The following is a 25,583-nucleotide window of genomic DNA, read 5'->3' as shown; positions in this document are numbered from 1 at the left end:
GTCTGATTTGTTGCCCTTTTGCAAGGCACTCTTCACTCTGCGCTCCCCGCTTCTACGTCAGCTGCCGACTCCGGCAGTTTCTTTCTTTATCTCTGTCGTGCTGCCGGCCAGAGAGCCCCTGCCGCCCTTTTTTTTCCACCTTTTTCCTTCCCCACACAGCGCTTCTCTTCTCTTGCGCTGGCAGCTCCTCTGTTCAGCTGATCCCTACTTATCTTGCAGCTGTGCAGAGAGTTTTCCCCCCCTAGTATATGTAAAAAAAAACACGCCTTACCTTTGCGCACGCTAGCCGCTACCCACTAGAGCCCTTGCCACCAGTCAGCTCCTCAGTCGCCCACAGCGCAGCTCTTCTACGAGGCGGCCCTCATTCTTTTTCCCTGGTCCCCTCACGACCCTCGCCCAGGCGGCGTACACCCCTTTTTCTTCTGCAGGCTGCCCGACTCCTTGCGAGCTCCACGCTTCCTTCACGTGCATCGCCAGCTCTGGCAGCCACTCAACCCTCCACGTTCACTTTTCCTTTTGGGCCACTTAATATTATATATATATTTTTTATTTTGCCTAAGATGGCCACCTTATTCTCCTTTTCACACCAAAGCAAAGGCAACACCAATATTAATTGCTCCCCACTTTCCACACTTTCCAAATGCAATCTGCAAGTGTCCACTCATTTCTTGGATGTGCACACAATTCAAGGCGACCAAACAGCTAAAACCACCTCAATCCAACCATATTCTGAACAGGCTTGTAACAAGCTCAGAGCCAATACCGTCAACCCTTAACACCTGGCGACGCCCTTAAAAGCAAAACTCTCCACACGCCATACATCCCATATGTACACAGGCACTTAATCCCATGCATCTGGATTTGCATTTAATAGCCTCACATGCATGGTTTCACACCATAGACGTGCTGTGGCACGACAACGTTGGCTGGCTGTCAAATTTGGAAGTGCCTTTTTGCAACTTCGCAAAACTTGTGTAGAAGACCATAGCCTTACTTTTATCAAGATCCACATTCGGATCTTGTTCTCTCTGTGGAAGGAGTGTAATGCATCCAAATATCTCTGTAAGCCCTCTGCTGTGTGTGAGAATAGAGATAGCTGAGAGCAAAGTGCTCTAGAGATGATGGGCACTCAGTTGTATGGTTTGAGCTTCTTTGGAATTCCTTTGAGCTGTTATCTTGGCATACATTTCAGACACGATCATGCCCATAGGACAGTTGCTGAAGAAAGTGTAGAGGGTGTCGTTTATTTGATTTCTGAGGAACTTGAGGGGGATGGTTTTGAAATTTGGCATTCATGCCCAGTTATGATCGTGGTGCAGCTTACAAAGTTCTGGTGAAGGCTGTTAGCCTTAGACTGGGGACCTTCCTCCCATATATATGTATGTATGTGTATATATATACACACATATACACATATATATACACACACATATGATTACTAAAATATGTTTTGTGTAGCATGTCATAGAGCTAGATGCCTGGGCGCATCGCAAGGGCAGCTCAAGGGACCCCTTTGAGAATAATACAACATTGGCCCTGATACATGGAGCATATTCCAACTAAATTGTTTTAGAACATGTGAATCATTTTCAGTTGCTATAAAACTTGAAAGCATCCATTTTCAAAGTCCCATAAAGTTACAAGCTCATAAGTTTAAAATTCCATTTGATTTTACTCAATAGCTATTAGGATTATTATTATTAATAATTCTAATAGCTATTAAGTACCATACATTGAAAATCAAACGGAAGTTTAAACTTATGAACTTGTAACTTTGAAAATGGACGCTTTCAAGTAACTGAAAATGATTTGACATGTTCTAAAACAATTTAGTTGGAATATGCTCCATGTATGGGGCCAATGTTGTATTATTCCAAAGGGGTCCCTTGAGCTGCCCTTGCGATGTGCCCAAGCATCTAGTTCTATGACATGCTACACACAAAACATATTTTCATAATTATATGTGTATATATATATATACACATATGTGTGTGTGTGTGCGTGGGAGCATTTTGGGTTATAACCTGTTTTTTGCAGGTTGAAGAAAAGTATCTCTTTTTTGACTTTATGGATTCCATAATGCAGAGTATCTCACAACAAATTGAAACCCACATGCGAGATTTTTCACGCATGCTTGAAAGAATGTGGCTGAAGCGGTCCTCTGTGGATGTTATTGGGATGGTAAGAGTTTTCTAACCTGGGACATAACTAAGATAAGCTCAATGAAGTAGAATGTCTCTTAAGTTATTGTTCGATGCTATAGCTAGTAAAGCAACTCATCAACGTAGTTTGATATTTTGATGAGGTGGCCATCTAAGCTCTGAGTGGCTTGTGCAGCCTGCAACACAAGATCAAAACCAGACTTCATCGAATGGCAATGTATCAGATTTACAAGAAGGCAACAAGGTTCACTTCAAGTTCTAGCAATGGCTTGCTATTTGTTTGATCTTAAAGATATAAAGACTTTGCATATGCAAATCGTTCTCAGAGCCACTATCATATCTGTCTTGGTTATGCTAGAATTATCAATGGTTAAGGCTACTTTGTAACAAAGTTGGGGTTGAATGAAACCCCCTTGCCTGGCTATGAGGTACACTACAATTAGGAATGTGAGTACTAAAATTGAACCTGTAGTCTGTTTGTTGGGTTTTGATATGATTTGAGAGCTTTCTGCCAACCCAAGTATCCTCAAATTGTGTAGATAGTGTAGGAACTGTTCATCGGAAGAGAAAATTCAACACTATCCTTATTTGTCTTAGAAAATCATCGTAGATCACAAGTGGTGGAAGAAACTCTAACAAGAGAATAGGGAGAAGAAAATAGGAAAGGGGAGGAAGTGCCCTAAAGAGAAATGGAGCAGGGTGGATTATGAAGAGGGCTCGCCACAAAGGGGAAGGCTGCACTATGCTGGAGGATGGGTTCAGCATGCAGGCTATGTACTGCAAGCAACGGAATGGAGGAAGCAGCGAAGAAGCCGTTGGTACCCACAAGCATGCAATTACCAATGGATTCACACCATGTACATGCAGTTGACGTCAGCTCAAAAATCTGCATCAATGACTCTATGCACCCCAACAAATGCCTTGTGTAGCTTGATGAGCCCCTGCAATCAAGGTAAAGAAATTTCCAAAGGCCCAGCTGCTTATTCAGTTTCTGCTGCATGAGAAGCTTTAGGCCTGTTCATATGCCTGTAAGAGACAATTTTCTAGTGCAGATTGCCATCCTAACCTTGCCAAGCTGGATATGTGCTATGTGGCTAAGCAGGCCATTGATTGAGGAGGGCATCTTAGTGTCCTCATTGACATAGACCTTTTGTCTGAGATATGGCTTAAGTTCACAGAAAACACTGAATCATCAATAAGCAACTAAGTCATCATTAAGCATACACATTATACTAACAAAGGGGTTGCTAGCAAGCTTCTCACCTAACCATAACTCCATAGCTCCACCCAACCGTAGCTCCAATTGGAGCACTTCCATGCCTGAGGCAACCTACACTGACTGTGCGCTTTTGCCCAAACCTCTGCATCCCATATTGCGAGAGCCCATTGTCCAAGTGTTAGGCTAGAGCTTGGTCCTGGCTTGGTCAAGGTTGTAATCTCCTTTGAATCCTCCTAAATGGAGAGAGACCCAATTATGAGCAATCCACTCACTTATATTAGCTAGGACTTGATAATAAAAGCATCTGCTATTAAAGCTCTCTTAAGCGACTTTACACTGAGGCCAATAATTATAAGCTTAACCTCATCTTAGTTCTGACCTTTGGGCACACAACATATTCTGAGAGCATCCTAGTCAAATATAGTTCATACAAAGGAAATAAGAGATTTACCTAGATGAATTAACCGCCTCCCAAAAAACAAATTTCTATTCAATCTCTCAACATAATAAGAATCCCAGAAGTTATCAAGTTCCTTCATACTTTAGAACTTTCAGTGGTTCATAAAAGATTGATATCCATTTGTCACGTCCATCCTGCACTTGGATGCCACGTGGACATATCTGACCAAAAGGTGCTGGATCTGGAGTGGAAACTGGTCCCATGTGAGACCAGTCCGGGATGAGTCAGCCAGGGTTCCACTCTAAGCGTCCAAAGTCAGGTTTGCATTGTCCTGCACATGAAGCAGTGCTAGTCCGTATTGTGAGTTTGCCTCTAGAATGATGTCAGATGTCTTGAGTATTTGGTTTGCAACCAGATGCCAGGTATCTGGAGGGAGCATGTAGGTTGCATGTAGAAGGGGGCTAACCCTTAGGGCTACCCCAGAAAGGGAGTGCAAATCCTTGAACATTGCATGGGGTAGGCCTTCTAGGCCACCCTAAGGAGGGGCAAGAGGGCCAAGAATAGGCCAGCATGCTGTCGCCCAGCCCTATGGAGGCCTGGACAGCGAGGCTTGGCCAGCTAGCCCATGGGCAGCGAGCCAGCATGGCTGGGCAGCCAGTGCAAGGCTTGGACAGCCCCAAACAGTGGCTGGACAGCAGCACACAGGGCGTCCAGCAGAGCCTAGTGTGAAAGCGTATGGAAAAAAGGGAATTTTCCTTGGTCGTGGAGAAAAACAGAATAGGCCGACCCCTGTTTGGGCCAGCCGACCAGCATAGTTCAGAGCGATAAATAGCTTAGGCATAAATCCATCCATTCATTCACAAAGGGCTTGCTGAATTCCAAGGGCCAGGACAGCCAAGGGGATCTCTTAGCCAAGGTGAAGAGTGCAGGTCAAGAACCAGATTTTATTTGCAGAATTTGCATCATTCTAGTAAAGCAAATACACCATTCATGGTGGGGGCCCTATAGAGGGTGCTGGAGCTTGGGGCCCGACACCATCTCGTTATTTATAACGGGATGACTCAGTGGCCAGATTCAGGTGGGTTGACTTGCTTTCTAGTGGGGGGTGGCAGCAGTACAGTGTACTCTGTGATGGGATGCCGGGAGGCAGCAGATATGGTGTTTCACTTTACCGTACCACCATGCCCCATCGGGGCGGATCATACATATCTATCCCTCACTTTCAGGAGCTTACTGGAGACCCACCCACCCATCATACAGCCACCACGCACTATTTTCCACTTCACTCAGGACCTAGCCGATGTGTATGACTATCATGTTCATGATCAGCTATTTGCCTTGGACCTATCGGCACCCATGGCTATGCTCACCTCCCAGCTCTCACATATACTGCTCTCCGCAGCCGCGAGGAGTTTCCCATACCACATACAGACAGGACAGCCACCTACATCTGGGAGCATGCCCCAGAACCGATGGTATGATGATGAGTGCAGAAACCTTTACCGCAGTCTCCGAGTGCAGAGGGCTCACGGGGAGATCACCCAGAGAGAGGCAGGCAGGAGGATGCATACTCTCACCCGTCGTAAGCGGCGAGCCTATGAGGAGGCTCAGTACTGGGACACATACCACATGCTCATGAGCAGAGATGTTGCTGCTGCTTGGAGGAGACTCAGAGAGCCCCATCCTCCCACACCTATTACCGATCCTCAGACCTGGCAGACATATGCAGAGAGACTCTATGATGTGCCTGCACAGCCCCCTATACCACAGCCCACAGAGCCATGCTCCACAGTCTCCACCTTCTTCACCCCACCTATGGTTAGGAGGGCCATATGCCGACTCCAACATGGACGGGCAACAGATCATACAGGATTACAGGGAGATCATCTCATCTATGCTATTGATACATTGGCACCATTTGTTGCTCATCTCTTCAACAGAGCTTTGTCAGAGGGGTTTCCGGCTGAGTGGACGATGCACACTATTGTGCCGATCCATAAAGCGGGAGATGTACTAGACCCCGGGAACTACAGGACCATCATGATTGGCCATATATTGGCCAAACTATACGGGGCAGTTTTGGAGGCAGAGCTGAGCACTCATGCAGAGGATGGGGGATTGAGAGCAGCAGGCCAGGCAAGCTTCCGACGAGCCTTCTGGACCATCGACCACATTTTTACATTGAGGTGCCTGATTGATCAGGCCAAGGCGCGGAGGCAACGGCTCTATTGTTGCTTTGTGGATTTCCGCAAGGCATTTGATACTGTGCCTAGAGAGCGCCTCTTTCGGCAACTACAGACACCATGGTTGTTTCCGTACGCCGTACGAACGTATTTGTACGGCACGGTTCCGTACGGTGTCGTACGGTCGGCAGTGCTCATCTTGTCTAGTTTGAAAAACTAGCCGTTTTTGACCGTTTTGGAGCCGTTTTTGACCGTTTTTAGCCGTTTTGGAGCCGTTTTTGACCGTTTTGGAGCCATAAGGCCTTATAAAAGAGGCTTCTCATCCCTCATTTGAATTTTGTTCAAGTCCTTGGTTGCTTTCATAGCCTATCACTCCCTTGCAAGGCTCAAGCTTTCCCTCCAACGTCATTCTACATTGCCCCCGTCTCTCTCTCCTTCCCTTTCTTCCTCTCCCTCCCTCTCCCTCTCCCTCTCCCTCAAGCTATTCCCTCCCTCTCTCCCTCTCCCTTTCCCTCTCCCTCAAGCTTTCACCCTCAAGCTACTCCCTCCCACTCTCTCTCTCTCTCTCTCTCTCTCTCTCTCTCTCCTCCCTCTCCCTCAAGCCTTCACCATCGGGCCTCAAGCTTGAAGCTACTCCATCTCTCTCTCTCTCTCTCTCTCTCTCTCTCTCTCTCTCTCTTTTGTTATCAATGCTTTTGGCACTATGACCAATTCATCTCACGTAGAGCAGACGATAACCAGAAAATGGATTTAGAACAATCAAAGGATACAACAAACCTGCACACACACACAAATTCAAATTAATCTCTCTCTCTCTCTCTCTCTCTCTCTCTCTCTCTCTGTTGCCCCCGCTGCCCAGTTCGCCATTCTGTCCCCCTTTCCCCTCTGCTGCCCAGTTCGCCATTTTCTGGCCCCGCATTTCGCCTCTGCTGCCCCCGCTGCCCAGTTCGCCATTCTGTCCCCCTTTCGCCATTTTGTCCCCCCTCGCCATTTTTTGGCCCCGCATTTCGCCTCTGCTGCCCCCGCTGCCCAGTTCGCCATTCTGTCCCCCTTTCCCCTCTGCTGCCCAGTTCGCCATTTTCTGGCCCCGCATTTCGCCTCTGCTGCCCAGTTCGCCATTTTCTGGCCCCGCATTTCGCCTCTGCTGCCCCCTTTTCCCCACCCACCCTTGCTCAGGCCCCCAAGGCAGAAACATAACTCTCTCTCTCTCTCTCTCCTCCCTGCCTGTGGGAAGGACTGCAGAGTGATTTGGAGGAATGGCCCCGAGTCTCCAAGAGAAACTCGAGGCCCTCGAGATGGCAATGAAGGCATTAATCAAGGAGAACAAGAAGACATCCGATTCCAACCTCAATGAGGTGGAAAACAAACTACACAAGCACATCATAGCTCTCGAAGCACGGGTCACGAACCTCGAACAAGAGAACACGGCACTCAAGGAGGAGGTGAGTGCATTGAAAGTGGAAATGGTAGCCATCAAGAATGCTGAGAAGGAAGAAGGGGAGATCAATGACAACACTCTCACGGCCATCAAAGAAGAGATCTCCAAGGAGATCACAAAGGACATGGAAGGAAAGCTCGAAGCCAAGCAGTCAGGATGGGTCGAGGTGGTGAAGAAGAACATCCGTAAAGAAGTGAGAGAGGAAACTCAAAGGGAAGAAAACCAAATCATTCACACCACCATTGAGGAGGAGAAGATGAGGCATGCCCGCCGCCTCAACATTCGAGTCACAGGTATAGCCGAGACACCCGACTCCACTCCCGAGAAAGATGGACAGCTTCTATGCATGAAGCTCGGCTACAAGGAAGAGCACCCTCTCCCCTTCACCAAAGCATGGAGAGCCGGGAAAGACTCAACACGCAAGCGAGCCCTCATCCTACAGTTTGCAGGAGAGACGGAGAGGGTCACCTTCATGAGGAAGAGGGTTATACTACGGGGTTTAGAGGGAGCTCCTATTTTCTTGGATGATGATCTCACGAGGATGCAGCTTGAGCATAGGAGAACTTGCATGCCACGAGTCTTACACGCGAGGAGAGAAGGCAAGAAGGCCTTCTATCGAGATGGTCGGGTCATCATTGATGGCCGGCCCATGGATTAGCGGTTTGGGGCCTATGGGACACAGACCAGGCCACTGACAGAGATACACATAGCAGTATGGAACTGTAATGGTTCACTATGGGTGCAGCCTGGACGACTGGAGCATGTTATGGTGGGGAGAGACATCATACTTCTGACAGAGACACATCAGAGCCCAGAGAGAGGGCTACCTCGAGTAGAGGGATTCCAGTGGGAGTCAGCATACAGGAGGACCACACGCCAGGGTACCTCGAGAGGGTCGGGGGGAGTAGCAGTCCTATTCAGACGAGAGCTACAGGGGAGACTGAGAGTGGTAGCACAGGATCCAGAGGCCAGATACATGTGGATCAGCTTACAGCTCTCACAGGACAGGGTTATATACATAGCTCTATGTTACTTTTCTCCATCAGGATCCTCCTATGTCATTACAGAGGACATGCCACAGGAGGAGGAGATAGGAGCCTCGCCATACACTTGTCTGTCAGAGGAGATTATGCATTATTCTACACTAGGGGAAGTATTTCTTACGGGCGACTTCAATGCCCACACACAGAGCAGACAGTGTGAGGTGTATGACTATGATGACATGGAGATCCTCCACCCTGTGGATCCAGAGGAGATAGGGGCTAGTCGGGCATCAGAGGACACTGGACCAGACAGAGGACATTATGGGGACCACTTACTAGAGTTGGGAGCCAGGCATCGTCTCGTTATTTATAACGGGATGCTACAGTGGCCGGGATCAGGAGGGCTGACATGCTTCCCACATGGGGGTCATACACGGACCGGAGGCACGGTGGTAGACTACATTATGGGGTCTTTGGAGGCATCACAGCTTGTCACCTCATTCTCCATTCCACCTCGTCCTATTGGGGCAGATCATACATACTTGGCATTTTCACTAGCCGGATCACCAGTATCACCAGCCCCCCACATACCGACGCCACACACTACCATCTACTTCACACATGACATGGCAGACATATACACTGGCAGAGTAGAGGATGGGCTCCTACTCATGGATCCCCTGGCATCTATGGATACCATTACAGCCCAGCTCGCATCACTCCTACACACGGCTGCATTACAGAGCTTCCCACATCATGTACACTCAGGAGAGCCTGCGAGACCTGGGACTATGCCCCAGAACAGATGGTATGATGACGAGTGCAGAGCCCTATACTCACGACTCCGCATACAGAGAGCCTTGGGAGCCATCACAGAGCAGGAGTCGAGGAGAGAGATGAGGAGACTTACTCGCCGCAAAAGGCGGGCCTTCGCAGAGATACAGGAGCTAGAGATCTTTCATTTCTTCATGAGTAGAGATAGCCCTGTCTCATGGCGGCACTTCAGAGAGCCCCGGACCCCGACACCTATTGCAGACCCACAGACATGGCACACATATGCAGAGGGTCTATACCATGCCCCACAGCAGCCACCTATACCTCAGCCACAGGAGCCTCGACCTACCACAGCTAGCTTCTTTACCCACTCGATGGTACAGGAAGCTATCCGCCGCCTACAGCATGGACGGGCCGCCGACCATATGGGCCTGCAGGGTGAGCATCTCATATATGCAGTAGATTCTTTGGCTCCTTTTCTTGCACACCTGTTTAACAGGGCACTAGCAGAGGGTTTGCCTGCGGAGTGGACGATGCACACCATTGTGCCGATTCACAAAACAGGGGATATGCTGGATCCGAGCAACTACAGGACGGTTATGGTTGGCCACGTGCTGGCCAAACTCTATGGTGCAGTGCTGGAGCAGGAGCTTAGCTTATATGCTGAGCGAGCAGGTTTACGCTCATCAGGGCAGGCAGGCTTCAGGAGAGCTTTCTCTACCACTGACCATGTATTCACTTTGAGATGTATGATTGATCAGGCCAGAGTGAGGAAGAGAAAGCTCTATTGCTGCTTTGTGGATTTCCGCAAGGCATTTGACACAGTACCACGAGAGAGGCTCTTTCAGCGCCTGCAGTCTCTTGGCATACCAGCAGATATGACATGGGGCATCTATGCATTATATGAGCAGGTTTTTGGGCGAGTCAGATGTCCGGGAGGTATGTCCGAGACTATTGCTAGCACCATTGGTGTGAAGCAAGGATGCCCACTTTCCCCCACGCTATTTGGGTTATACATTGATGAGGTGGCTGACTTCATTACACGGGGAGGCGGAGATGGAGTTGATTTAGCAGGTACCTCAGTACATATTATGCTCTATGCTGATGATATTGTATTAGTGTCTGAGTCCCCCGGTGGTCTACAGCAGCATCTACATGCACTCCATGATTTCTGCACACAGAGGGGTCTTACTGTGAACCTTGGGAAAACCAAGGTTATGGTCTTTCATACATCGAGACAGGGCAGGAGTCAGCTGACATTCACTCTCGCAGGATGCCAGGTGGAGGTGGTGACATCATACGTGTACCTAGGGGTTACCTTCTCTGCAGCAGCCACACGCTTTACCATGGGTTCAGCAGCCAGAGCTAGATTGACACGGGGATATGCAGCATTGGCTATGCTAGAGAGACAGTGCCACCAGGCGCATTTTCAGGAGCCCCGGACGAAGGGGTGGCTATTTGACACATTAGTCACACCGGCATTGATGTATGGAGCAGCAGTATGGGCGCCAGGCCTTGCTACCCATTGGTGGACACAGATAGAGAGACCACAGGCCCTCATGATGGCACGCATGATACGCAGCAAACCGTCAGTACCTCATGACATTATCCGAGCAGAGTTTGCTGCGCCTCCTATGATGGTAGAGGCCATATTTCAGACTATATGCCTGCTCGACAGATTCAGAGAGATGCCACAGGACAGATTATCATACAGAGCTTTTCAGGCATCTAGACAGTTGGCTGAGGCAGGAGACAGAGAATCATGGTATGCACAGGTCACACATTGGTTCTCACAGCATGGCCTAGACATGGATCATCTACCACCATTCCAGTATGACAGGGATGCACCACATATCCGTCTCTCTCATAGTGAGAGGAACAGAGTATTGAGACAGGATCTATGGCAGCTCTATACACGAGAGACATGGATATCGCCTACACAGCCTCTTCCACCGAAGATGCTATACTACAGAGATCACTTCATGAGTATCACTGATGATGGATTTATAGAGAGGCCTAGATACATGGAGGGCTTTTTACCACACGGCTCCCGAGTGGCTATTGGTCAGCTCAGAGTTTCATCACACCGATTGGAGATTGAGACTGGCAGAGCAGCACGGATCCCCCGAGAGGAGAGGGTATGCAGATTGTGCAGAGAGGAGGTGGAGAGTGAGGAGCATTATGTATGCAGATGCAGAGCATATACAGCCATCAGAGAGAGATATCCCATTTTATTCAGAGAGCCACATTCCCTACGCCAGATCTTTGAGGCAGCAGACCAGCGCATACTGGGGAGATACATTCTAGACATACAGCGCCACAGAGAGACATTATTACAGGCTCAGACAGCTCCAGAGGGGGGGCGACAGACACAGATTACTACATTTTTTCAGAGATCCATACCCCTCCCAGCCCCTACACGGCAGGGAATTACTCTCCAGAGAGCAGAGACACTTAGAGCCCGCAGGAGACAGAGGACACCTGGCTTTCGGACACCACGCCTATACCAGAGAGAGATGACAGAGATCAGAGCTCAGTTTCACAGAGAGGGTGAGGAGCGACTGGCTCGCTTCAGAGCACACCCAGGCATGTTCTTCAGGGAGCTGTGGACACCCCCTTCACTGATGTATACCATTTTATACCCCCAGTATGGTACAGGATGGAGCTAGCTAGGTTGCATATCATGATTGTATACTCCATGCATATAGCTTTGCATTCTCCTAGTAATAGAGCTCCATCCCCTACACACCCAAATTCAGCTTTTTTATTCAGTACTTTTTCATTTTGTTGGGATGACAGAGGATACCCCATACATGTACTCCGATTTGTCTCATAGGCCGAGTTCGGTCTTTTGGAAGACGTTAATAAAATCTTTCTTTCTTTCTTTCTTTCTTTCTCTCTCTCTCTCTCCTTCCCTCGGGCCTCAAGGCTCAAGCTTTCATCCTCAACCTTCTCTCTCTTGAGTCTCTTCTACTCCCCCTCTCTCTAAACTTCATCATGGTGAGAGAGAAGAATCCTGCATGGGAGCTTCATACTTCCCATTATGCCCCATCCACAAACAAGAGCAAGTCCTATGACATATCTCGTACTGGTCATCGTCGGCGACCTACTACAACCAAGGATAGCGGCAAAGGCAAGGAGAAAAGCAAGGGGAAGGACAAGAGCAAGGGAAAAGGTGCTTCCATGCGGCGTGGATCTAGTAGCGCTTCCGCAACTACCATGGACGAGGATGACCTTGTGCCTCCCATTAAGGGGCTTAGAGAGCCGGAGTATGATGATGAGGGTAACCTTCTTAGTGAGGGTGACTTCATTTTTGATTCAGAGACAGAGGAGGAGTATGCCTTAGAGGATTTCCTTGCATCAGATCATTCCTTTGATGAGGATATCTCCCCTTAGCCCACCTAGTACGTGGGTCCTGCCACTAGTCACTTCTTTTTTTTTCTAGTCACGACTCTCTAGAGTCTAGATATGTATTTTGGAAATTGGACCTCTATGGCATATGCTCTAGCCTCTCATTGTACTTTTTTTTGTTCTAAATTCAATGAGACTTGAAAGCTGGCACTTCTAAGTTTTTAAGTTTTGTGACTTGCCTACTCTTGAGTCTTCATACTTCCGAGTCACAACTTTGAACTCTCGACTTGTATTGCTCTAACTTGAGAGTCAAGACTTGAGTCTTGTGCCTTGTTTCAAGATTTAAATGCATGTGGATGATGTTTCAAATGACAATGCAAGTGGTTTTCAAGTTTTTACGCGTGTTTTTAGCATCTTAAAAAACACACACCGTATTTATCGTATCGTACGATATGAATTATATCGTACCATAAGTACACCGTACCGTACCGTACCATATGACAACTATGAGACAGACACTAGGCGGCATACCCTCAGACAGGATGTGGGGCATATACAGGCTATATGAGCAGGTCTTTGGGAGAGTCCGATGCCCAGGAGGCTTGTCCGACACAGTTGCTAGCACCATTGGTGTGAAGCAGGGGTGCCCGCTCTCCCCCACGCTCTTTGGGCTCTATATTGATGAGGGGGTCGATTACATCACACAGGGAGGAGGCTCTGGGGTTGAGCTATCAGGTATTACTGTCCATGTTATGCTTTATGCTGATGACATCGTCTTGGTATCCGACACGCAGGTTGGGCTTCAAAGACACCTTGTGGCTCTTGATGACTTCTGCGCACAGGAGGGTCTCACAGTGAACCTTGGGAAAACCAAGGTTATGATCTTCCACACCTCACCCGCCGCAGTCAGGAGCCACACTACTCTCACATTAGCAGGAGGGCGGGTTGAGGTGGTGAGCTCTTATGTTTACCTTGGCATCACATTTACTAGCTCAGCTGGACGCTTCTCCATGGCTCAGGCAGTCCGAGACAGAGTGACCCGAGGGTATGCAGCTCTTGTTGGCCTTGAGCGTCAGTGTCATCAAGCACATTTTCAGGAACCCCACACGAAGGGGTGGCTCTTTGATACATTAGTGGCACCAGCCTTGATGTATGCAGCAGCGGTTTGGGCACCAGGGCTTGCAGCCTCCACATGGGTACAGTTGGAGAGACCACAGATCTTGATGCTCTCGAGGATGATACGCAGCAAACCATCCGTCCCGCACGACATTGTTCGAGCTGAGTTTGCTGCTGGAAGTGGAGGCATTGTTCCAGACGATCTCCTTTATATATAGGATGAGGGAGATGCCCACGGAGAGATTATCCCGCCGAGCTTTTGAGGCATCCAGACAGCCGGCCGAGGCTGGACACACTGGATCTTGGTATGCACAGATGCTACAGTGGTTCTCACTTCATGGGATAGACATTGAGCGGTTGCCACCTTTTCAGTATGATGAGTCTGCTCCACGGGGTTACCTCTCTCTCAATGAGAGGAACAAAGTGATGAGACAGGACATATGGCAGCGCTACATACAGGAGACATGGACAGCACCAGAGAGCCCACTACCACCGAAGATGCTGTATTACAGAGACCACTTTATGAGCATCTCAGGGGATGGGTTTGTATAGCGACTGCGGTATATGGATGTATACATGCCACACAGCTCTCACGTTGCTATTGGACAGCTACGAGTCTCTTCTCATCAGCTAGAGATAGAGGCTGGGAGAGCGGCACGGGTTCCCAGAGCCGAGCGGATATGCAGATTGTGCCGCGAGGAGGTGGAGATTGAGGATCACTTTGTATGTAGATGTAGAGCCCACCAGGAGGTCAGAGATAGTTATGCAGGATTGTTTGAGGAGCACTCTTCACTACATCAGTTGATGGAGGCCTCGGACCAGCGACAGCTTGGTAGACTACTACTAGAGCTTCATAGTTCTCGAGAGAGACTCCTCCAGACACCCGCTCCCACTAGGGGTGGGAGACAGTCCCAGCTCACAGATTTCTTCCAGAGAGCTATGCCAGTGCCAGCTGATGTACCACGTGGGGTGACCGCATAGAGAGCAGAGGAATTGAGAGCCAGGAGGAGACCTAGACAGATTGGACACAGAGCACCAACACAATTTGTGTTTAGAAACTAGACATCATCTAGGAGGGTTTCTTGAAATGTCCTTAAGGTGCTTTACAAGCTTTGTTAGACTCCTTTCAGAGATAAAGGACATTGTTTTGAGAGACAATGGTGGAATTTTTAAGTAACAACTGATATCCATGGTCTGCTGGAAAGTAATTAGCATATTCTTGAGTTTAAATTCAAAATGCGTAGACCTTAACCCTCTAGGGAACAACCATCATTGGCATCCTAAACCCATTCTAGCTAATTGAAAAGTTTGATGCTTTAGTACGAGGAATGAGAGTGAGCGTTTTTCAGCAAACTTGCATTGAGAGTACAACTTTAGTAGGCTAAGTCCCAAATCTTAGAAAACCTTTGACCTAGCCCTAGATTAAATTACAAGAGGACACGTGGCAACCATCCATGGTGCACAAAAAATTTATTGCACCATATGCTAAAGGACCCTAGATACCTTAGCTTAAGGCATGTTAGATTTTAGATGTGATCTTTTGGTGTGACAAGAGAGTGAGGACGCGACGGAAGAGCTAGGGCACCCACATAGATTAGGGAAGTTGGAGATTGCGGCTCTAAGGCAAGACCCAACGACACATGCTTCGGCAAGGCTAAGGTAAGATCTTGAGCTGAACATATTTGGCACCGCTGCTTGTTGAAATCATGGTGTTGGTGTGCTCTTGCATGGGAGCAATGTAGATAGTGAAGCTATGGTGGGTGGGCACTTCATAAATCATGTTAATGATGTGAGATTAACTTAATAACTGAGATTAAAATTAGTGACCACAATAAGCTGAGAGAGAGAGAGATTAGACGACAAACATACTCATTGTTATTTTTTTGATAAGAATCAGCTGGCTATATAGCCACACAAGTATATCTAGATAGTGCCATATAGACACACCCAATCACCACACACTCGCACCACTAGATCAAGTTCACATACACACCGACCAAAGAGATCAGGCCTTGCTTCCAACAAACCCTCCTCAAGGGCTAACTCTCTTGCTATCGTGTGCAGGGGTGCCACTTGGGTAGGAACCCCCCTCAAAAGATCTTTGTGTCATGAGTTTTTCTTAAGCTAGTGAGTGGTTCTACATGAGTAGCGACAACCAACCAAGAAGGAAGACCAAACCATCCATACAATCCACATGGCCTACATCATCGATGACCAGAGGTTGGCACAAAGTGCTATGGACCGTGAAAGTAGTTGTTACTGCATCTGTGGTTATCTTAGGCTATGTTTATGAAGCTCAAAGAAATGTGAGTGCTAAGTAATGATCTCTTGATGTTTTTAGCAATGTAGTGATGAGAAACATGTTCTTTTTTGGAGGGGTACACTTACAAGCAATATGGGCTTCCTTAGGAAAAGACTAGAGCCTTGTTAGTTCACCCATTTGAGCAGTACAGTCTTCTAAATGGGCTCACATTCGGGCTATTTTGTAATCTTATACAGATATTCATGTTATCCTCTGCAAGATGAAAATATGGATACATTTTAAATGCAAAAAAGAAAGGAGAGAAAAAAAAGAGGAGACACACCAAAAAAATACTTGATCTAAAGCCACACATAACTTGGACAACCAAATCAAACCAAGACTCAACAACACAATAAACTTTGGCAGTAATTATTGTGGAGAGAACCAAGGTGGACGTAGAAACAGTTGTAGAAGCATATCACCATAACTATCAGCATCATTAAAGATGACCATTGTAGCATGAGCTTTGAAAGGCCCCCTTGCTGAAATCTTCTCATCAGCACCAAAATCTTCTCATCAGCACCAAAATCTTCTTGGTGAAGTGTTCAACAAGGCCTTTTGAAGCACATTATTCCAGGCATTGATAGCCAGTGAATGGAAACATAGCACAGCATAATATAACTGAAGCACATATATGACTGTGGATTTAAGGAAGGTCTTACCTTTTGCTTCATTCTTAGCAAAGGCAATGTCTAATCCTTGTAACATTAAGCTTAGGTCCATGACATCAAGCACCATCCTAATGAGTATAAACTCAGGCCCAAATAATCCAAATTTTAACAATGCAATGACTACCACATTGGATTGATCAGTCACACATATGGCTGTAACTAAGGACCAGAGATCCTTTGGACTTTTGAAAGGCATCAAAACATACTGAAAATCAGTACAATGTTTGACCTTAGATGGACTTTGATGAAAGATATACATTGAAATGCATATAAAATGAGCAAAACTTCAATCCAGAAATCTGGACCAATTTGAGGTAAGCAAGGATTCCACATGTTATTGGGTCATGGGCTCTTAGGAGCTCAAAGAGCTATGTCTTAACTCAAACTTCAGCACTTAACAAGTGTGATTAGTGCAACTAATCAATGACTAGAGGTTAAACTTCAGAAGTACCTTTTGCAAGGGCACCAGTCCTTGATCTCGACGTACATTGCTCTAATCCAAAATCTGAGCTTATAGGTGAGCTCGCAGCAGCAAGAAACCCCTCCCCCCTGAAGGAAATAGAATTCCATGGTCTGGTTTAGCAAAGAACACGTTTTTGCCCAGATTATTAGCTTCTGGAACCAGCAGCAATGGCATGCGAATCAGAGGTGGAATCCTTCAATTGACGTGTCCAGCTGGAGCGCCTAGGGCCTCCCAAAAGCTTTCCTTGAATGGTTCTCTCAATCTCTGGCCGTAGCTCCTCCACCAGCTGGCTGTCTTGTGGCTATGGTGAAAGAAGAAGATACGGTTGAGAAAAGTGATTATGCACTAATCACAATTGAGGATTTTTGATCTGGGTGATGTACCAGGGCTGCCCTCCTGTGATACCATGTTGAAATCATGGTGTAGGTGTGCTCTTGCATGGAAGCAATGTAGATAGTGAAGCTATGGTGGGTCACGGGTGGAACACTTCATAAGCCATGTTAATGATGTGAGGTTAACTTATAATTGAGATTAAGATTAGTGACGACAATAAGCTGAGAGAGAGAGAGAGAGAGAGAGAGAGAGAGAGAGAGAAAAAGAAAGAAAGAGAGAAAGAAAGAAAGATTTTATTAACGTCTTCCAAAAGACCGAACTCGGCCTATGAGACAAATCAGTGTACCTGTGTGGGGTATCCTCTGTCATCCCAACAAAATGAAAAAGTACTGAACTAAAGAAAGCTGAATCTGGGTGTGCAATAAGTACAATGAGTGGGGGAGGTGATGGAGCTCTACTACTAGATGAATGCAAAGCTATATGCATGGAGTATACAATCATGATATGCAACCTAGCTAGCTCCATCCTGTACCATACTGGGGGTATAGAACGGTATACATCAATGAAGGGGGTGTCCACAGCTCCCTGAAGAACATGCCTGGGTCTGCTGTGAAGCGAGCCAGTCGCTATGCACCCTCTCTGTGAAACTGAGCTCTGATCTCTGACATCTCTCTCTGGTATAGGCGTGGTGTCCGAAAGCTAGGTGTCCCCTGTCTCCTGCGGGCTCTCAGTGTCTCTTGCTCTCTGGAGAGTAATTCCCTGCTGTGTAGGGGCTGGGAGTGGGGTGGATCTCTGAAAAAATGTAGTAATCTGTGTCTGTCGCCCCCCCTCTGGAGCTGTCTGAGCCTGTATTGATGTCTCTCTGTGACGCTGTATGTCTAGAATGAATCTCCCCAGTATGCGCTGGTCTGCTGCCTCAAAGATCTGGCGTAGGGAATGTGGCTCTCTGAATAAAATGGCATCTCTCTCTCTCATGGCTATATATGCTCTGCATCTGCATACATAATGCTCCTCACTCTCCACCTCCTCTCTGCACAATCTGCATACCCTCTCCTCTCGGGGGATGCGTGCTGCTCTGCGAGTCTCGATCTCCAATCGATGTGATGAGACTCTAAGCTGACCATTAGCTACTCGGGAGCTGTGTGGTAAAAAGCCCTCCATGTATCTAGGCCTCTCTATAAATCCATCATCAGTGATACTCATGAAGTGATCTCTGTAGTATAGCATCTTCGGTGGAAGCGGCTGTGTAGGTGATATCCATGTCTCTCGTGTATAGAGCTGCCATAGGTCCTGTCTCAATACTCTGTTCCTCTCACTATGAGAGAGACGGATATGTGGTGCATCCCTGTCATACTGGAATGGTGGTAGATGATCCATGTCTAGGCCATGCTGTGAGAACCAATGTGTGACCTGTGCATACCATGATCCTCTGTCTAGATGCCTCAAAAGCTCTGTATGACAATCTGCCCTGTGGCATCTCTCTGAATCTGTCTAGCAGGCATATAGTCTGGAATATGGCCTCTACCATCATAGGAGGCGTAGCAAACTCTACTCAGATAATCTCATGAGGTACTGACGGTTTGCTGCGTATCATGCGTGCCATCATGAGGGCCTGTGGTCTCTCTATCTGTGTCCACCAATGGTTAGCAAGTCCTGGCGCCCATACCGCTGCTCCATACATCAGTGCCGGTGTGACTAATGTGTCAAATAGCCACCCCTTCGTTCGGGGCTCCTGAAAATGCGCCTGGTGGCACTGTCTCTCTGGCATAGCCAATGCTGCATATCCTTGTGTCAATCTGGCTCTGGCTGCTGAACCCATGGTGAAGCGCGTGGCTGCTGCAGAGACGGTAACCCCTAGGTACACGTATGATGTCACCACCTCCACCTGGCGTCCTGCGAGAGTGAATGTCAGCTAACTCCTGCCCTGTCTCGATGTATGAAAGACCATAACCTTGGTTTTCCCAAGGTTCACAGTAAGACCCCTCTGTGTGCAGAAATCATGGAGTGCATGTAGATGCTGCTGTAGACCTCCTGGAGACTCAGACACTAATACAATATCATCAGCGTAAAGCCTAATATGTACTGAGGTACCTGCTAGATCAACTCCATCTCCGCCTCCCCGTGTAATGAAGTCAGCCACCTCATCAATGCATAACCCAAATAGCGTGGGGGAAAGTGGGCATCCTTGCTTCACACCAATGGTGCTAGCAATAGTCTCGGACATACCTCCTGGGCATCTGACTCGCCCAAAAACCTGCTCATATAATGCATAGATGCCCCATGTCATTTCTACTGGTATGCCAAGAGACTGCAGGCGCTGAAAGAGCCTCTCTCGTGGTACTGTGTCAAATGCCTTGCGGAAATCCACAAAGCAGCAATAGAGCTTTCTCTTCCTCACTTTGGCTTGATCAATCATACATCTCAAAGTAAATACATGGTCAGTGGTAGAGAAAGCTCTCCTGAAGCCTGCCTACCCCAATGAGCGTAAACCTGCTCGCTCAGCATATAAGCTCAGCTCTTGCTCCAACACTGCACCATGGAGTTTTGCCAACACGTGGCCAACGATAACCGTCCTGTAGTTGCTCGGATCGAGCATATCCCCTGTTTTGTGGATCGGCACAATGGTGTGCATCGTCCACTCCGCAGGCAAACCCTCTACTAGTGCCCTGTTAAACAGGTGTGCAAGAAAAGGAGCCAAAGAATCTACTGCATATATGAGATGCTCACTCTGTAGGCCCATATGGTTGGCGGCCCGTCCATGCTGCAGGTGGCGGATAGCTTCCTTTACCATCGAGTGGGTAAAGAAGCTAGCTGTGGTAGGTCGAGGCTCCTATGGCTGAGGTATAGGTGGTTGTTGTGGGGCGTGGTATAGGCCCTCTGCATATGTGTGCCATGTCTGTGGCTCTGCAATGGGTGTCCGTGTCCGGGGCTCTCTGAAGTGCCGCCATGAGATAGGGCTATCTCTACTCATGAAGAAATGAAAGATCTCTAGCTCCTGGATCTCTGCGAAGGCCCGCCTTTTGCGGTGAGTAAGTCTCCTCATCTCTCTCCTCGACTCCTGCTGCGTGATGGCTCCCAAGGCTCTCTGTATGCGGAGCCGTGAGTACAGGGCTCTGCACTCGTCATCATACCATCTAATCTGGGGCATAGTCCGAGATCTCGCAGGCTCTCTTGAGTGGACACGATGTGGGGAGCTTTGTAATGCAGCCGTGTGTAGGAGTGATGCTAGCTGGGCTATAATGGTATCCATAGGTGCCAGGGGATCCATGAGTAGGAGCCCATCCTCTACTCTGCCAATGTATATGTCTGCCATGTCATGTGTGAAGTAGATGGTAGTGTGTGGCGTTGATATGTGGGGGGCTGGCGATACTGGTGATCCGGCTAGTGAAAATGCCAAGTATGTATGCCCCAATAGGACGCGGTGGATGGAGAATGAGGGGACAAGCTGTGATGCCTCCAAAGATCCCATAATGTAGTCTACAAAAGTGTCTCCGGTCCGTGTATGACCCCCATGTGGGAAGCATGTCAGCCCTCCTGATCCCGGCCACTATAGCATCCCGTTATAAATAACGAGACGATGCGTGGCTCCCAACTCTAGTAAGTGGTCCCCATAATGTCCTCTGTCTCGTCCAGTGTCCTCTGATGCCCGACTAGCCCCTATTTCCTCTGGATCCACAAGGTGGAGGATCTCCATGTCATCATAGTCATACACCTCACACTGTCTGCTCTGTGTGTGGGCATTGAAGTCACCCGTAAGAAATACTTCCCCTAGTGTAGAATAATGCATAATCTCCTCTGACAGACAAGTGTATGGCGAGGCTCCTGTGTCCTCCTTCTGTGGCATGTCCTCTGTAATGACATAGGAGGCTCTGATGGAGGAAAGTAACATAGGGCTATGTATATAACCCTGTCCTGAGAGAGCTGTAAGCTGATCCACATGTATCTGGCCTCCGGATCTTGTGCTACCACTCTCAGTGTCCCTTGTAGCTCCGGTCTGAATAGAACTGCTCCCCCCCCCCCCCCCCCCCCCCCCCCGACCCTCTGGAGGTACCCTGGCGTGTGGTCCTCCTATTTGCTGACTCCCACTGGAATCCTTCTACTCGAGGTAGCCCTCTCTCTGGGCTCTGATGTGTCTCTATCAGAAGTATGATGTCTCTCCCCACCATAACATGCTCTAGTCGTCCAGGCTGCACCCATAGTGAACCATTACAGTTCCATACTGCCATGTGTATCTCTGTCAGTGGCCTGGTCTGTGTCCCATAGGCCCCAAACCGCTAATCCATGGGTCGGCCATCAATGATGACCCGACCATCTCGATAGAAGGCCTTCTTGCCTTCTCTCCTCGCGTGCAAGACTCGTGGCATGCAAGCTCTTCTATGCTCTAGCTGCATCCTCGTGAGATCATCATCCAAGAAAATATGAGCTCCCTCTAAGCCTCGTAGTATGACCCTCTTCCTCATGAAGGTGACCCATTGTCTCTCCTGCAAACTGTAGGATGAGGGCTCGCTTGCATGTTGAGTCTTTCCCGGCTCTCCATGCTTTGGTGAAGGGGAGAGGGTCCTCTTCCCTGTAGCCTAGCTTCATGCATAGAAGCTGTCCATCTTTCTCGGGAGTGGAGTTGGGTGTCTCGGCTATACCTGTGACTCAAATGTTGAGGTGGCGGGCATGCCTCATCTTCTCCTCCTCAAATGGTGGTGTGAATGATTTGGAGAGAGAGAGAGATTAGACCACAAACATACTCATTGTTATTTCTTGATAAGAAGAACCTGGCTATATAGCCGCACAAGTACGATAGTGCCACATAGGCACATCCGATCACCACACACACTAGATATAATCTACTGCGAGCTTTACAACTAGTTTACACACAAACACACACTATTGACCAAACACACCGACACACACACCACTATATCAAATTCACATATACACCGACCAAAGAGATCCGGCCTTGCTTCCAACATTGCTGGGGACTAGAATTGGGCTCAGCTCTGCTTATCTGTTCATTCCAAGCTATTGGGAGTATCCAATATTGCCTGGTGTTGATTATCCAAAAAACATACCATTTTGGAGCCTTTGAATGTGTTTGTTTATTGCTTTTGATTCTTCTTTGAAGTTTGTTTGCATTAGGGACATTCTAGTTTCATCTACTGGAAGGGCAAAAGACTCGTTCATTGGTGATTTGCATGAAATTGGAGCCTAAGAGGCTTTGATTTCATTGCTTTGAGTCAAGGAATAGCTTAGTAATTGTGATTAGGAGTGGAATCCTTTTCGAAAACCTGAACATTGAACTCCATTAGGGTGGATTAGAGTGGGATAGTCAATTTTTATTTATGCATTTTATATTTTTTTCATGCATTGTTGAATTTGTAGCTTAGAAGCATGCAAATCCAACAAAAACTTTTAATTGCTTACATAACAAACTTTTAATTGCTTCCATTAGGATTAGGACTATTGATTACATCCTATGGAGTTCAAAAAATCTCAAAAACTGTCAAAAACTAGACCCAAACTAACTGAGTCCGAGCGAACTCTCGGGTAGGGGACATGTGCCCACAGTCCCATTCAAAAAGTCATGAGTCTAGACACGTGAGCCTGTACATGTGAGTTGTGAGCTTGGACACGTGAACCTATAGGCTTGGAGACGTGAGTTTGGAGGTAGGTATACTTAACATTGTACGGACCAATTATTACTGCCATAAAGACTCGTATGATCATACCTACTCATGTCCTTGGAAGATTAGATTTTAGAGAGCACACATTGTGGTAGACTTTGACGTGGAGCGCAGAAAGCGCAAGTGTAGCACATCATAAGGAGGACCAAAGGAGGCATGGGCGAAGAGCTGGTGGAAAAAATGGAAGAAGGGGCTGCGTGAAGAGGAGGTGGGAGCAGGTGAAGAGGTTGCGTAGGTGGATGCAGTGGGTGCAGGTCACAGATTGCTACGCAGGGCGAAGAAGGGGGAGAGGCAAAGAGGTGCGTATCCCAGGATCTCAAAGAATCCGTCCTCGGAGAGTCTCAAGAAGTGATCTCTGTAGAACTCACACTCTTACCAATCTTTGATGAACACACCCATGTTTGGTGTATGTGTAGCCCGAGTAGATCTAACCGGATGATCCAGTTGATCTCTTGTCGTGAGAGATCAAGGTAGGGGGAATCCAGGCTATACTAAAACGGGGGGGGGGGGGGGGGGGGGGGGGGGGGGGGGGACGGTCCATCTGTATGCAATGTGCATGAAACCAATCGTCTACCTCAGAGTACCATGCATGTGTATGTAATGGTGGTGGCCGTGTCGCTGAGGAGGAGGGCAGTCTAGGTCGTCTCAATCCCTCCCTCCCCCTAAATTGATGGTAAGGTCTCTCTCCCTGCAAAATCTTTCCAATGCATTTAAGTGTTTCTGTAAACCCTCAGCTGAATCTGAGATCAAGACAATGTCGTCAGCATATAGCAATATGGGCACTACTGTCTGAGCCAATGGTGAACCTTACTCCGAAACTATCCATAAATAGTGTGATCTCATCAATGTATAGGCCAAAGAGTGTAGGTGAGAGTGGGCGGCTCTGCTTAACCCCAATAGTGCTACATATATCTCCTGACGTCACTTCAGGTGCATGTACTCGGCCAAGTACTGCCTCATATAGTGCCATCACACCCCATATCATCTCATGTGAGAATAGGAGCTCCTGCAAGCGTCCTATCAGATGGGATCGAGGGACGGAGTTAAAGGCTTTGCGGAAATCCACAAAGCAACGATACACATGTCTCTTTGAGGACCTCACCTCCTCTATGATAGCCCATAAAGTAAAGATATGGTCGAACGTGGAGAAGTTTCTCCTGAAGCCTGCCTGGCCTGATGCTCTGTTTCCCATTCTTTCTGCCATAGAGCTCATCATGTCCTCTTGTACTGCCCCATAGATTTTGGCCATTGTGTAACCAATCATGATAGTTCTGTAGTTACCTGAGTCCATGGGGTCTCCTGCTTTGTGGATGAGGACAATGGTGTTGGTAGTTCAGGAGGGTGGGAAGCCTTCACAGAGTGCTCTGTTAAAAAGATTGGCAAGAATGGGAGCCAATACGTGGTGCCTGGGCTAAATGTTCCGCATGTAGATCCTCATGATCTTTTTCTCTCCCATTATGCATCTTTTTAAGAGCCCTAGTGACATTGGGGGAATCAAAGAGATAAGATGATGTAGGTCGAGGGATGTGTGACATTTGTGGTATAGGTTGGTATGGCACATCATACAGTTGTCGTGCATAGGCTTCCCAAAGGCTAGGATCTGTGATAGGTGTAGGCTTCTCTTTTTTCTTCAAGAATGCGCCAAGCTTCCGAGTTGTCCCTCACTCAAAAAGAGCTGGTACAACTCTTGTTCTCGTTTGGTGAGAAATCCCTGTTTCTTTCGGTGAGTAAATTTACGGAAGATGTGTTGCATCTGATGTGCTGAAATCAGCCCATGTTCCCTCTCACGTAAGAGGCGAAGCTTGGTGGTTTTGCACTCTTCATCATACCATCCATTCTGGGGTTGGGATCCTACTGGCAAACTTGATGTGGAGCATGTGATGTAGGAGAAGTTGGCATGGGCGGAGTCATGGATGATGCAGGAGAGTTGGGATGTAATGGTGGAGATAGGGAGGGATAAGTGGAGTGCTGAAATGTGGCGGGAGAGGTTGTCCTCATAGATGTGGTCAAGATCATGATGGAAATGAATCCGGGTGAAGGTGGTAGCAAGGGGTGTGGGTGTGGGCGGTAAGGTGGGGCATGAGATCGTGAAAGAAAGTAATGCGTAGTCAGCTAGTATGGGGGGAGGAGGGATGGTGAAGTCTGGGATGTGGTATAAGAGCAGGAGACCCCATGAGGTAATCCCTGGTACTAGTGCCTCCCCTGTGCGGAAAAGATGTAAGGCTGTCCAATTGGGGCCATCTGGACAGCCGATTATATATAACCGGCTCATGCATAGCCCCCATCTCCAAGAAGTGTCTATCATATGGTTTTCCATTCCCCATATCTTGGTCGGCCCTCTGGAGGCCCATCTCAGCCAAGTCAATTTCTGACAACAGAATGGCATCTCCCTGGAAGTCATATGTCTACACTTGTTCCCCTTTTGTCCGTGCATTATAGTCTCCTAATAGGAGCTGTTGGGAGAACTTTGCAATGTTTGCAAATAATGGTGCATATGGAGTCTCCCCTTTCTT

General features: G+C 47.8%; 1 protein-coding gene across 1 annotated transcript in view; it reads left to right on the top strand.

Moving 5' to 3' along the window:
* LOC147631663 (rRNA processing protein-like protein) overlaps positions 1–25,583 on the top strand; it is a 112,519-nt gene that overhangs the window by 52,435 nt on the left and 34,501 nt on the right. The window contains exons 13-14 of the mRNA XM_086808180.1: positions 2,086–2,181; positions 2,338–2,406. Coding sequence (XP_086664306.1) covers positions 2,086–2,181; positions 2,338–2,406 — 165 coding nt within the window. The remainder of the gene's footprint in view (positions 1–2,085; positions 2,182–2,337; positions 2,407–25,583) is intronic.

Source organism: Cibotium barometz, chromosome 14, assembly GCF_041138505.1.
Source record: "Cibotium barometz isolate CiBa-2024 chromosome 14, ASM4113850v1, whole genome shotgun sequence".
Lineage (NCBI taxonomy): Eukaryota > Viridiplantae > Streptophyta > Polypodiopsida > Cyatheales > Cibotiaceae > Cibotium > Cibotium barometz.
This window is presented reverse-complemented; position numbering and strand designations above follow the sequence as displayed.